Here is a 13,396-nt window from a genome sequence, read left to right on the forward strand (position 1 = left end):
CGGAAGATCCCACATGCCGTGGAGCGCCTGGGCCCGTGAGCCATGGCCGCTGAGCCTGCGCGTCTGCAGCCTGTGCTCCGCAACGGGAGAGGCCACAACAGTGAGAGGCCCGCGTACCGCAAAAAAAAAACCCAAAAAAAGTAGGGCATATCTCAACTCTCTCACTATTTCAAATAAACCACAGCAAGAATAAAAATACATTTATTCTGGCACACCAGACCCTTCAGGCTTGGTTCCTACCTGACTTCCCAGACTCATCTCTGTGGTGGGCACCACCCACTCCTCCCAACACGCAACACCTGAAACTGAGCACCGTGAGTCACTTCTGATCCAGCCTTCCAGGCTGTTTACACTGCTCTCCACATGCATAGATTTTCTCTACTGTCCATCTGACAAGTAGATTCTCAGTTCTCTAGGACGTTTTTTTTAAACCCTCAAAGCACTCCCAGGAGAAGTGATGGCTCTCTTCTTAGTTTCCCAAGAAGTCTTGTGTTATGACACCTACACACGTTAACTAAACTTATTTCCTCTCTCCTTAAATCGTGGCTCCTTGTCTTATCAGTGTGCTCCTAATATCTAGCCCATAGGCACTTAAGATAATTCTTAGGTGAATAAATATAAAACAGAACTTCCTTTTCATGAGGAACTTCCTCTTCTTGAGAACTGGTGGCCTTGAAGAGCAAGAAACACAAGGAGTGAAGGCAAATTTTCCTTTTGCTATATTCTATCTGTTGAGTATTGTCCTAAATACTTTATTATAATATTTAGTGCTCAAGGAATCCAATGAGGTAGCTATTGAAATTCCTTAAGTCCCAAAGAGGAAATAAAGGTTTAGAGAAAATAAGTAACTGGCCCCAAGAATCACATGCGTAACAAACAGGCAGCCAGAAGAGAAACCCAGGTTTTCTCGCTGGAGCGCCTTGGTGCCTCTCCACATAACAAGCCACAATCAATAAGAAGGGAAAACATTTCAATTTTGCTGCCCAGTGCCGAAAGCAAAAACGTTCAGTTTCCAATTCAAAGGTCACTTTTCCTTATGACCAAAACTGGCTCTTTTGAAAGAGTCCTGGTAAAAATATTTCATCATGTATCTTTGCCTCTTGCACGTATCTGTAAGCACTGCTGCTCTTCTCTTTGCTATTCTGATTTCTCCTGACGCCAAGGGCAGAGGTCTTTCATCTTAGTGTTAGAAGTTCCAAGTGGGACAAAGGACTACAGTTACAGACGGTGCTCCAGAAAATCTTTTGTCTAATCTCTTTTTAAGACTGACAAATCTTTTCTCGTTTTCATTTAACAAAGATTTTTATGGAGGACTTTCTACATCGATGGAGGCGTTGGATTACAATGATGAACCAGATGCCCACCAAGATATTACAGCCTACAGCATACTTTTGAGGACCAAGAGAGTTAAGGCAAGCGAAAATCCTTTACAGGCTCTGCAACTAGAAGGGTTATTACTCATTCTAGTTATCAATTGGTTCAAAATAATGTTGTTTTTTTTTTTATCTCTTATGGTTCTTCTGATTGACTGGGATCAGCTGGGTGGTTCTCATCTCATGAGCATACAGTCAGATACTGGCTGGGGCTGCAGTCATCTGAAGGCTTGACTGGGCTGGATGTCTGAGATACCCACTCACGTGCCTGGGACTTGATACTGGCTGTGGGCTGGGGGCTCTGCTGAGTCAAGTCATGTGGCCTTCCCATGTTACTCAGGCTGCTTTTTATGGCACAGTGGCTGGGTTCTGAGAGGGAGGGGTAAAACACTCCCAAACTCCACTTTGTCAGGCAGGGCTCCCAGAGGTAGCAGGCCAGAGTGTCTCATGCCACCCTCCGCCTTGATCAGCCAGCTCCAACCACAACATCCTTCCTTCTGTAGTTCAAATCCTTTTGGAACAGGCTGTTTCCTCCAGCTGAAATGCTGTCCCTTCATCCCTATGTCCTGTCTTCCACACTCACACCATTTCCTGGGTAACTCCTTCTCATTTTTCAGATTTTAGCCCAAATTATTATCACTTCAAGAGCAGCAAATTTTTTTTTTTCTTGGCCACGCCATGTGGCTTGCAGGATCTTAGTTCCCTGATCAGGGATCGAACCCGCGCCCCCTGTAGTGGAAGTGCAGAGTCCTAACCACTGGACTGCCAGATAATTCCAAGAGCAGCAAGTCTCTAAGTAAAGTTTCACCATATGATTCTCCTATTTCTCTTTGAACTTTTTCTTGTTAAATAATCATAGACTCATAGGAAGTTGCAAACATTGTAGAGTCCTGCGTACCCTTCATCGAGCTTCCCTGAATGACAGCAGGTAGTAACTATGATACAAAATCAAACGCAGGACGTTGGCATTGGTATAATACTGTTATCAGACTACTCTAATTTCTTAAAAACATTTTTTTCTTTTAAAAAATTATGGACACAATTCCCATACAGTTTTCCCTTTTATTTGGTAGAGTAGGTAAAGGTGGGTCACAGGTCTTATGGTAAAGATGAACTCCCCTCCCTATTTTTTATGCAAAACTGTATGGCCTTAGATAAGAATACTGTTAATGTATCTTATATTAACAAATGACTTTTCAGATGTTAATTTTTGATAAAGCAAAACTGACCCAGAGGAAAGTACATACTAGATAAAAAAAACAAAATTGGCAAAAGAGCAGGTACTGAACCTCGAGTATATACTAAGGATGTTGCCAGACAAAAGAGCAAAGTGATGCAAAGACATAATCCTTTCCTCAAAAGGTTCACAAATTAGAAGCAGGCATCTGAAATGAAGATATGAGTAAGAAAAATGAATCAAAAAGACTTCTTATTATTGAGACCTGGTAACAAGTGGCTGCTTTTTATGTCATGAAACAGAAACACACTTTGGCCTGAATTCAGAAGTTCGTTCTGGTGAACAAAATCACCATCATTGTTTAGAGTTGGACAGAGCTGGAGAATCGTAGGATGGAACTAAGAAAATAAAAGTTGAATTCAAGCAAACAGCACACAGGGGACCCATCTGTGTTTAGTTAGTACCCAAGGGCCACACTTTTCAAAATCTTCTTCTATGATGTCACCTTCAAGCCATATGAACACATCATCTTCCTCCTAAGCGTTCCTCACCTCCATCAATGTCATAGCATTTTCCTAGCCAATTATTTTCCTCTCTCTACCTTTCACATCTAGACTATGGATATTTCTCACAGCCACCCGTCCTTCTCTCTTTTCGTTAGCCCAACTCAGAGCCTCATTAGACTCCTTTTTTAAAAAATAAAATAAAATATTATATTTAGCTTCCCTGATTTGAAGCCTGTATCAGTTTCCCAAGGCTACTGTAACCAATTACCACAAATTTGACGGCTTAACATGGAAAACAGTACGGAAGTTACCCAAAAAATTAAAAACAGAAGTACCACATGATCCAGCAATTCCACTTCTGGGTATACATCTGAAGGAAACGAAATCAGCACTGCACGCTCATTGCCACATTATTCACAGTAGCCAAAATTTGGAAACAATCTAAGTATCTATCAAAGTATGACTGGATAAAGAAAATGTGGTATATACATACAATAGAATACTGTTCAGCCATAAAAAGAAGGAAATCCTGCATTTGGGGCAACACGAATGAACCTGGAGGGCATTATGCTACGTGAAATAAGCCAGGCAGAGAAAGACACATTTTTTGGTAGAAACTTTAGGACATTCTGTATGTGTATATGATCTTATCATCTGCAAAGACAATTTTACTTCTTCCTTTCTGATTTGAATGCCATTTTTTTTTTCTTGCCTGATTACTCTGGCTAGAATGCCCAATACTATGTTGACTAGGAGTCAGGAGTGGGGACTCTTACTTCATTCCTGATCTTAGAGGAAAAGCTTTCAACCTTTCACCAATGAGTATGCTGTTAGCTGTAGGCTTACAATATATGGCCTTTATTGTGTTAAGGTATATTCCCTATATAATCAATTTGTTGAAAGTTTTTATCATGAAAGGATGTTGTATTTTGTCAAATTCTTTTCTGCATCTATTGAGATGATCTCATTTTTATTTTTCATTTTATTAATTTTATTTAATAAAATTAATTTATTAATAAATTATTGATTTGCATATGTTGAACCATCCTTGCATCCCAGGGATAAAGCCCCCTTGATCACGCTGTATGATCCTTCTAATGTGCAGTTAAATCCAGTTTGCTAGCATTTTATCAAGAATTTTTGCATCAATATTCATCACAGATATTTGTCTTGTTTCCATGTAATGTTCTTACTTGGCTTTTTAATCAGGACAATGCTGGCCTTGTAAAATGACTTTAGAAGTGGTCCCTCCTATTCAATTTTTGGGAAGAGTTTGAGAAAGATTGGTGTTATTCTTCTTTAAATGTTTGGTAGAATTCACCAGTGAAACCATCTGGCCCTGGGTTTTTCTTTGTTGCGAGGTTTGGTTTACTGACTTAATCTCCTTACTCATTATTGGTCTATTCAGATTTTTGACTTCTTCATGATTCAGTCTTGGTATGGTATATGTTTCTAAGAATTTATCAGTTTGTTTTTATCCAATTTTTTGGTGTATAAGTGTTTATAGTAGTCTCTTATGAACCTTTCTATTTCTGTGCCATCAGTTGTAATTTCTCCTCTTTCATTTCCAATTTTATTTGATTTCTCTGTTTTTCTTTCTAGCTAGTTTTGTCAATATTGCTTATCTTTGCAAAAAAAGTTATTATTTTCATTGTTCTTTTCTTTTGTTTTTCTAGTCGTTATTTATTTCTGTTCTGATCTTATTTCCTTTCTGCTGATAACTTTGGTCTTAGTTTATTTTTCTTTTCCTAGTTTCTTGAAGTGTAAAGGGAGCTTTTCTGAGATCTTTCTCGTTTCTTAATGTAGGCATTTATCTCCATAAACTCCCCTCTTAAAACATCTTCTGCTGCATCTCATAGGTTTTGGCATGTTGTGTTTCCATCTTCATTTGCTTCAAGATATTTTTTAAAATTTCCCCTTTGTTTTCTTCCTTAACCCACTGGTTGTTCAGGAGTGTTTAATTTCCATATTATTGTTAGTTTTCCAACTTTCCTCCTGTCATTGATTTTAGGTTTCTATCACTGTGGTTGAAAAAGATACTTGGTATCATTTTAATCTTCTTAAATTTACTAACACTTGCTTTGTGACTTATCATATGACCTCTCCTGGAGAATTTTACATGTGTACTTGAGAAGCATGTGTATTCTGCTGCTGTTGGATGGAATGTTCCCCACATGTCTGCTAATCCATTTAGCAGTCCAGATCCAACATTTCTTTGTTGATGATCCCTTTATTGTTGAAAGTAGGATACTGAAGTCCCCTACTATTATAGTATTGTTGTCTACTTCTCACTTCAGATCTCTTAGTATTTGCTGAATATACTTAGGTGCTCCAATGTTGGGCACATATATATTCACAACTGTGATATCTTCTTGATGAATTGACTCCTTTATCATTATATAATGACCTTCTTGGTCTCTTTTTATTGTTTTTGGCTTTAAGTCTATTTTCTCTGACATAAGTATAGCTAGCTGTTCTCTTTTGGTTTCTACTTGCATGAAGTATCTTTTTCATGCCTTCACTTTGAGCCTATGTGTGTCCTTAAAGTCGAAGCAAGTCTCTTGTAGTCAGCATATGATTGGGTCTTATCCAGCCACTCTATGCCTTTTAATCAACATACGTTTACAGTAATTATTGATAGGTAATGACTTCTTAGTGCTATCTTGTTAATTGCTTTCTGGCTATTTTGTAGTTCCCTTGTTCCTTTCTTCCTCTCTTGCTGCCTTCCTTTGTGAATTGATGACTTTCCATAGTGGTATGCTCTGATTCTCTTCTCTTTTGTGAATCTGCTACAGGGTTTTGCTTTGTGGTTACCATGAAGCTTACATAAAACATCTTACAGATATAATAGTTTATTTTACACTGGTAACAACTTTGCATACAAAAACTCTAACCTTTTACTCCCCCCTTTTATGTTTTTGATGTCACAATTTACCTCTTTTTTAAAAAAATTATTTATTTATTTTTGGCTGCGTTGGGTCTTTGTTGCTGCACGTGGGCTTTCTCTAGTTGCAGCAAGCAGGGGCTACTCTTCTTTGTGGTGCGCGGGCTTCTCATTGTGGTGTCTTCTCTTGTTGCGGAGCATGGGCTCTAGGCACGCAGGCTTCAGTAGCTGTGGCACGCAGGCTTCAGTAGTTGTGGTGCACGGGCTCACTAGTTGTGGCACACGAGCTTAGTTGCTCCACGGCATGTGGGATCTTCCCAGACCCGGGCTTGAACCCATGTCCCTCCATTGGCAGGCAGGCAGATTCTTAACCACTGTGCCACCAGGGAAGTCCACAATGTACCTCTTTATATTGGGTATTTATTAATAAATTGTAGCTATAGCTATTATTAATACCCTTGTCCTTTAACCTTTATACTGTCCTATAACTTTTAATACAGCACCATATGACAGTATCAGAGTATTCTGAAGTTGGCTATGTGTTACTAATTAGCATCCTTTCATTACAGCTTGAAGAACTCCAGTCAGCATTTCTTGTAAGGCAGGTTTTGTGGTGGTGAATTCTGTCAGCTTCTGTTTGTCTGAGAAAGTCTCTCTCCTTCGTTTATGAAGGACAACTTTGCTGGACAGAGAATTCTTGACTGGCAGGGCTTTTTTTTTTTTTTCTTCCTTTCAGCACTTTGAATGTATCATCCCACTCTCTCCTGGCCTGTCAAGTTTCTGCTGAGAAATCCACTGATAGCCTTATGCAGGTTCTTCTGAAAGTTATAAGCTTTTTTCCTCTCTTGATGCTTTTAAGACTCCTTGTTTTAGATTTTTAACAGTTTTATTATAATGTGTATTGGAGAGGATCTCTCTAGGTTGATTTTGTTGGGTGGCCTACCAGCTTCGTGAATTTGGAGATCTAAATCTCTGCCCAGGTCTGGAAAAAATTCTTAGCCACTATTTCTTTAAATAAGCTTTCCGTCCTCTCTTCTCCTTCCAGAACACCAATAATTCACGAATTGGTTCTTTGGATAGTACTGTATATATCATGTAGGCTTTCTCATTCTCTTCCATTCTTTTTTCTTTGTTCTCTCCTCTGACTAGGTAACTTCAAAGTTCTTCTCTTCTGTCTTCTGACTGACCTATTCTGCTACTTTTTACGTGTGTACTTGAGAAGCACGTGTATTCTGCTGCTGTTGGATGGAGTGTTCCCTACATGTCTGCTAATCCATTTGGTCTAAAGTGTAGTCCAGATCCAACATTTCTTTGTTGATGATCCCTTTATTGTTGAAAGTAGGATACTGAAGTCCCCTACTATTATAGTATTGTTGTCTACTTCTCACTTCAGATCTCTTAGTATTTGCTGAATATATTTAGGTGCTATTGATGCTCTTTATTATATTTTTCATTTCATTCACTGTATTCTTCAGCTTCAGAATTTGTTTGGTTCCTTTTAATATTTTCTATCTCTTTGTCAAATTTCTCATTTTGTTTGTGTACTGTTTTTCTAATTTTGTTGACTTGTCTTTGTGTTTTCTTGGAACTCACAGTTTCCTTAGAACAGCATATCTGAATTCACTACGAGAAAAATCACAGATCTCCATGTCTTGGGTTGGTTACTGGAAGATTATTGTGACCCTTTGGTGGTGTCATGTTTCCTTGATTTTTCATATTCCTTGAAGTTCTGCATTGCTGTCTTCCCGTTTGAAGTTAAAGTCACCTCCTCCTGTCTTTATTAACTGGCTTCAGGAGAGAAGTATCTTCCATCAGCCCTGCTAGTGATTGAGGCTTTCTCAGGCCTTCTCTGGTTACACCTGATCCACACTTCTTGCCCCCTCTTGTGGCAGAATCCTCAAGCTTATACGCCTCCCCTCGATCTGCAATGCACCAAACCATGTATTGGCTGCCTCCCTTTCGTCAAAGGTGGCCCTATAGCTCATTTGTGGCTTCTCCCTGGCCTGCAGATTCAAGCCTGCATTCTTTGTGTGCTTGAATATCACCCACCATCTGCCAGACCCTGCTCTCACCACTGCTGCTGGGAGCACACACAGGGAGCCAGCCACAGGGTCAGGGGGTTTGTGTGTGGGTGAGGCATACTGAGCACTGGGGACACCCGTGTGCCCGTTGGAGGATCTGCAGGTGAGGCATTCCCAGCGGCTCCAGGGCAGGTTTCTTGAATGTGGTTAACAGGCTCTGTGCCCCTTTAACGCCCTCTGAGGGAGCTACGTGCCATTCTCCGTCCCTTCCTGCCTCTCAGTCATGCAGTTCACGTTTCAGTACTCTGGATGTGGGGAGAGAGAGAAAGGAGCTCCCTTGGCAGCCTCCCGTGAGCCACGTGTCACTCACAAGCTCTCACTTTCCCTGAGAGAAATCACAGGCTGAGATCTCTCTTGGCCCTAAGCTGTGTCCCCTTGGGGGGAGGGATGGTGCAAGTCAGGTCAAGCTGTTCCTCTCATCCTCTCAATGCTTCCAAACTCCGAGTTTTTCTGCTCCAAAGGTGTGCTGGAACTTCTCATCTGGAAACCAGGACTTGTACAAAGGCTCTATGGTCTGTGGGTGATTGTCTTAGACAGTGTTTTCCAGGGGCTCCTGGACCAAGGCCAAGGGGGGCTGGAGCCAGTTCACAGGCTACTGCAGGGTCCACAGCCAGGACCCAGGTCTTTATCCCTATTAGTTGACTCACGGGGAAGCAAGACTCCTCTTAGGTCCCTTGGCATATGATGCTGGATCCCACAACTCCCAAAAAGGTACTTTTGTCTGTGCTTGGATGCCAAATTATGTCCTTGAGGGAGAAACAAAGGATGTCTTACTCCGCCACGGGGCTCATGTTACCCCTCAAGGGTTTGTTGATCTAATCTACATTTCTTTGAGAGTGTGCACTTTCTTTATCCTCAATTTCTTCTTAGGGATTTACTGGACCATGTCCTCTGCCAATTCTTCCTTGGAGGTGATGGCATTTTCTTCCTTTTAAAATTCTTTAGATAGTAACAATACCAATTATTTAAAATAACTATGGCAAATACTGCTCCCAGCTTGTGACTCTCAATCATGTTTATAGTGCTTTTTGGCTTCTCTTTTTATAGTCAGAGTATCATTTTCTGGTGATATTTTCCTTTTTCACCATGTTTTCATGATGATGTATTTAAACTTATGGCACGTTTTAATCACCTGCCGCCGGAAGGATCAACTTTGGAAGAGACCAATTACTGGGAAAAGTGATGCATTATCAAAACAGAAAAAGAACTGTATTTTTAAAAATGCAAAAGTATTAAAATCCTGTAAGAGCCCGTTGTAAGAGCAATGCAAGATATTCAACGTACATCAGAGTATACACTTCACAATTGTCCATCCTCTGCCCCACCTCAGCCCCTAAAATCCTGTATTGATCTATGTGGTTGGTTTGACAGCCAGCATAAAGTGGAAATGCAAGAATCAGCAGGATCAAGTCCAAGAAGAATGAAGCCAGATGGCTTTGTAGAACCCAACGTGAAAAGACATGTACAATAGGAATTATTACACTGTTTAACCATTCTTACAAAAATTAATGAGAGTTTTTAAAGAAGTCCTTTTTTTAAAGTGCAGAAATGATCTTCAGTAGTCCAACTGGGAGACGATAGATTTACAGGCACTTTAGACAAGATGACTCCAGTCATATAAAAGTTTAGTTTTATTATAGGCACTTTACACAAACATTCAGTACTTTTTGCTACTTCTATAATCTTTTAGCAAGGTAGTCAGTTACAGTCTGAATAAGAAAATATAAACAAAAATTATACACTTTATTAACAAAATCTACTTTGAATGATTCTATAAATTTTATAATGCAATTAAAACCATTACTTTTCTCCAACTGATGCTGTTTCTTTCTGTTCCTTCAATTATAGTCTCTGAAAACTCTGAACTGGGTGGAATGATCTTCCACTGCAGCAGGAAATGTTAAATAAGTAACTCTACATCGTTTTCCCAGGAAGTGCTCACTTTTTCAATTTTGATTAAATGCCATATTTTAACACAAATATTAGGCAATATTTAATAGCTCATATGGTCACAGTTTGCTAGCGCTTTGCTCCAGCCTGGACACTGACCATGGAGAAATAGATGCCTTTCTGTGCCAGCAGCTGCTGGTGTGTGCCGTGCTCCTTGACTCTGCCGTTCTGAAACACCACTATCAAGTCTGCATTCTGAATGGTGGACAGGCGGTGAGCGATGACGATGCAGGTGCGCCCTTCTTGGGCTTTGTCCAGGGCTTCTTGGACAACCTGTTCAATAATCACACAAATTAACTCTGATCATAATAATCCACTCCCTCCATAACAAGCCTCACAATTTCTCCAACGATACGTGCTTCTTTAACAGTGGTGTCAATGGAATATAACATAGATTTTACAAAGCAAGGGATCTGTCGTATCAGAAGAATACTGAATCCTAATTTGGTTTATCTCAGAGTTATGACTGTAAATACAGCCTATGCAATCATTTAGAAGCACTTAGTAGTGTGCCCAGCCTTGTGACATCCTTCTGGTCTAGCACTACAGTAAATACAGGAAGACTGAGCACAGGCCAAACACAGCCTCCTTGAATTTTGGTATTTTTAAGATAAAAAAAAACTCAGAATGAGTTTATCTTTCAGACACCTGAACACTCCACTTCTTCTCAAACTGAGAACAATTGCTAGTATTTACCTTCAAGTACAGTCAGCTTTTAACACTGTTCTGTGCTTCCACTTTTTTATATAGTTGTTGAGGAGATGCTGCCAGTAGAAATGGGACTATGGCTCCTGAATGCAGCTTCTTAGATCAATACAAAGTGATCCGGGGCTGACTTTTGGAGCACAAGCATTATAAGACTAATCTGCCTTGTTTCATCTTAGTTCTCTTGAATGACAGCTACCGAAAGTGTTTAAATTCCACTGAAAGTAACAAAACTCAGTATCTGGCTGAATTGTGTTCTCTACTGTAGAAGACAGAAGCATAAACTTAAAACCTTTTAAGGGACAACTGCTTCAAGTGTGAATGAGTCCACGTTAAATTCTTACCTTTTCACTTTCTGTATCCAGAGCTGATGTAGCTTCATCCAGAAGCAATATACGAGGCTGTCTAACAAGGGCACGAGCTATCGCAATGCGCTGCTTCTGGCCACCAGAGAGCTGAGTTCCTTTGTCTCCTACTCTGGTGTTATATTTCTGTAAATAGGGTTTTGTTATGATGAAGAGTAGAACTGATAAAGTTCTGAAATAGAGTGTGCTTGCAGAAAATAGGATAACCCCTTCCATATACACAAAAAAGTTTAGGTTCAGAAGCTAAGAATGGGTTGAAGGAGAGTTAAACAACAAAAACATAGCTCTGAATGGCAGGATTAACCTCTCTTCTTGAAGACAGACGTTTGGGTCTTAAAAGTTATGCTTTAGTGTAGACAAGTCAACATATTTACGAGGAAGATGACTGTTGCAATGTGAGGCTCTTCCAGCCTTCTGGTTTCATTGCATTTGGGACAAAGATTGGTAGGAGGAAGGAAATTTGATTTTAACAGGCTATGCGTAATAAAATAATTGAAACTCATTTTATTTATAACCAGCAGCTGATGCTCTCTGCATTATTTTAAAGTGAGGAAGGACACAAGAGGGAGGGGATATGGGATGTATGTATACGTATAGCTGATTCACTTTGTTATACAGCAGAAACTAACACACCTTTGTAAAGCAATTATATGCCAATAAAGATGTTAAAAAAAATAAAATGTCGATTATGATAATATCCTTTTAAAAAAATAAAGTGAGGAAGGGAAGAAATTCTTGGGATGTTAGCCTTTTGTTGTCTGTTTTTATAAGACTATCTCCAAAGCTTCAACAATTTTAATGGATGCTAAGAAACTCTATTCGATATCTAACTTGAAAAGCTGAAATCTCCTGATTGACTTTTGTTTTCAGAGTTCTCCTGAAAATTTTCACATATTGTTTCCCAGAGCAGATAATGCTCGCTAAGTATCCAATGTGACAATAGGACAGGAATTAATAGGGTATGTAGGGGAGAGCAGAAATGTCATGGGTAACCTAAAAAAACCATATTATCTTTTTATTTTCAGGTCCTTGCCAGGCTGAAATGTTAGTCAAACTGTGGGCTCTGGTTCTGACATCCAGAGTTTGACTTTAAAATTCATGTTCCACTTCCTACACTGTTGGTGGGAATGTTAAGCTGGCGCAGCCACTATGCAAAACAGTATGGCGGTTCTTCAGAAAACTAAAAATAGAATTACCGTATGATCCAGCAATCCCACTCCTGGGCATATATCCAGACAAAACTATAACTCAAAAAGATACATGCACCCCTATGTTCACAGCAGCACTATTCACAATAGCAAGACACGGAAGCAACCTAAATGTCCACCGACAGATGAATAGATAAAGAAGATGTGGTACATGTATACAATGGAATATTACTCAGCCATAAAAAGAACAAAATAATGCCATTTGCAGCAACATGGATGCAACTAGAGATTATCATACTAAGTGAAGTTAAGTCAGAAAGAGAAAGACAAATACCATTATGATATCACTTATACATTTCTGGAATCTAAAATATGACACAAATGAACCTGTCTACGAAACAGAAACAGACTCATAGACATAGAGAATAGACTTGTGGTTGCCAAGGGGGAAGGGGGGAGGGGAGGGATGGAGTGGGAGGCTGGGGTTAGCAGATGTAAGCTATTATATATGGAATGGATACACAACAAGGTCCTACTGTATGGCACAGAGAACTATATTCAGTATCCTATGATAAAACATAATGAAAAAGAATATTAAAAAAAGAATGTGTGTGTATATATATATATATAGCTGAATCACTTTGCTGTACAGCACAAATTAACACAACATTATAAATCAACTATCCTTCAATTTAAAAAAAATCCATTCTATGTAGGGTTGCCCATTTTTACTTGCTATTTCTGGCAACCTTAGTTCTATGGCACTCAACAGAGAGAGCTCTCCACCTGCAGGTGGAGTAAGCGAGCCCAGGGGAGGTTCCGGCAGATGCTAGCGACTGGCCCAGCCCAGAGCTGCAGCCACCAGGGAGGCCAGAGCACTGGAGCAAGTCCCATGAGGGTGCAGAGGTTGCCAGGCTGCACTGCCACAGTATCGACCCTGTTGAGGCAGATAAAGGCAGGGCTGTACCCCTGAGAGGAGGAAACTAGACCAGCCCCCTGCAGGGTGAGGTAAATCCTAGTGCGAACCACTCAGGTGAAGAAGTAGATCCTTGGACAGAAAATAGGATTTAAGTGGTTTTGCCTTCTCTTTCCAGGTCTAGACATTGAGGAAAAGAATTATGATGTCTACAAGTGTGCTCCGCAGACAGAGCCCAGAGCCCAGACAGGTAGGTCCCGGTGGTAGACAAAAGTGAGAGGGGCAAGGTAT

General features: G+C 40.0%; 1 protein-coding gene across 2 annotated transcripts in view; it reads right to left on the reverse strand.

Annotated features, from left to right (window-relative positions):
• Window positions 1–9,629: 9,629 nt before the first annotated feature.
• Window positions 9,630–13,396, reverse strand: part of ABCB1 (ATP binding cassette subfamily B member 1) — a 128,851-nt gene continuing 125,084 nt past the window's right edge. For both annotated transcript variants that reach the window (XM_082846349.1, XM_082846348.1), the window contains exons 27-28: window positions 11,021–11,167; window positions 9,630–10,244 (exon numbers count right to left, since the gene is read on the reverse strand). In XM_082846349.1, coding sequence (XP_082702475.1) covers window positions 10,041–10,244; window positions 11,021–11,167 — 351 coding nt within the window. In that variant the 3' untranslated portion in view covers window positions 9,630–10,040. The remainder of the gene's footprint in view (window positions 10,245–11,020; window positions 11,168–13,396) is intronic.

Source organism: Leucopleurus acutus, assembly GCF_964270905.1.
Source record: "Leucopleurus acutus genome assembly, chromosome: 9".
NCBI lineage: Eukaryota > Metazoa > Chordata > Mammalia > Artiodactyla > Delphinidae > Leucopleurus > Leucopleurus acutus.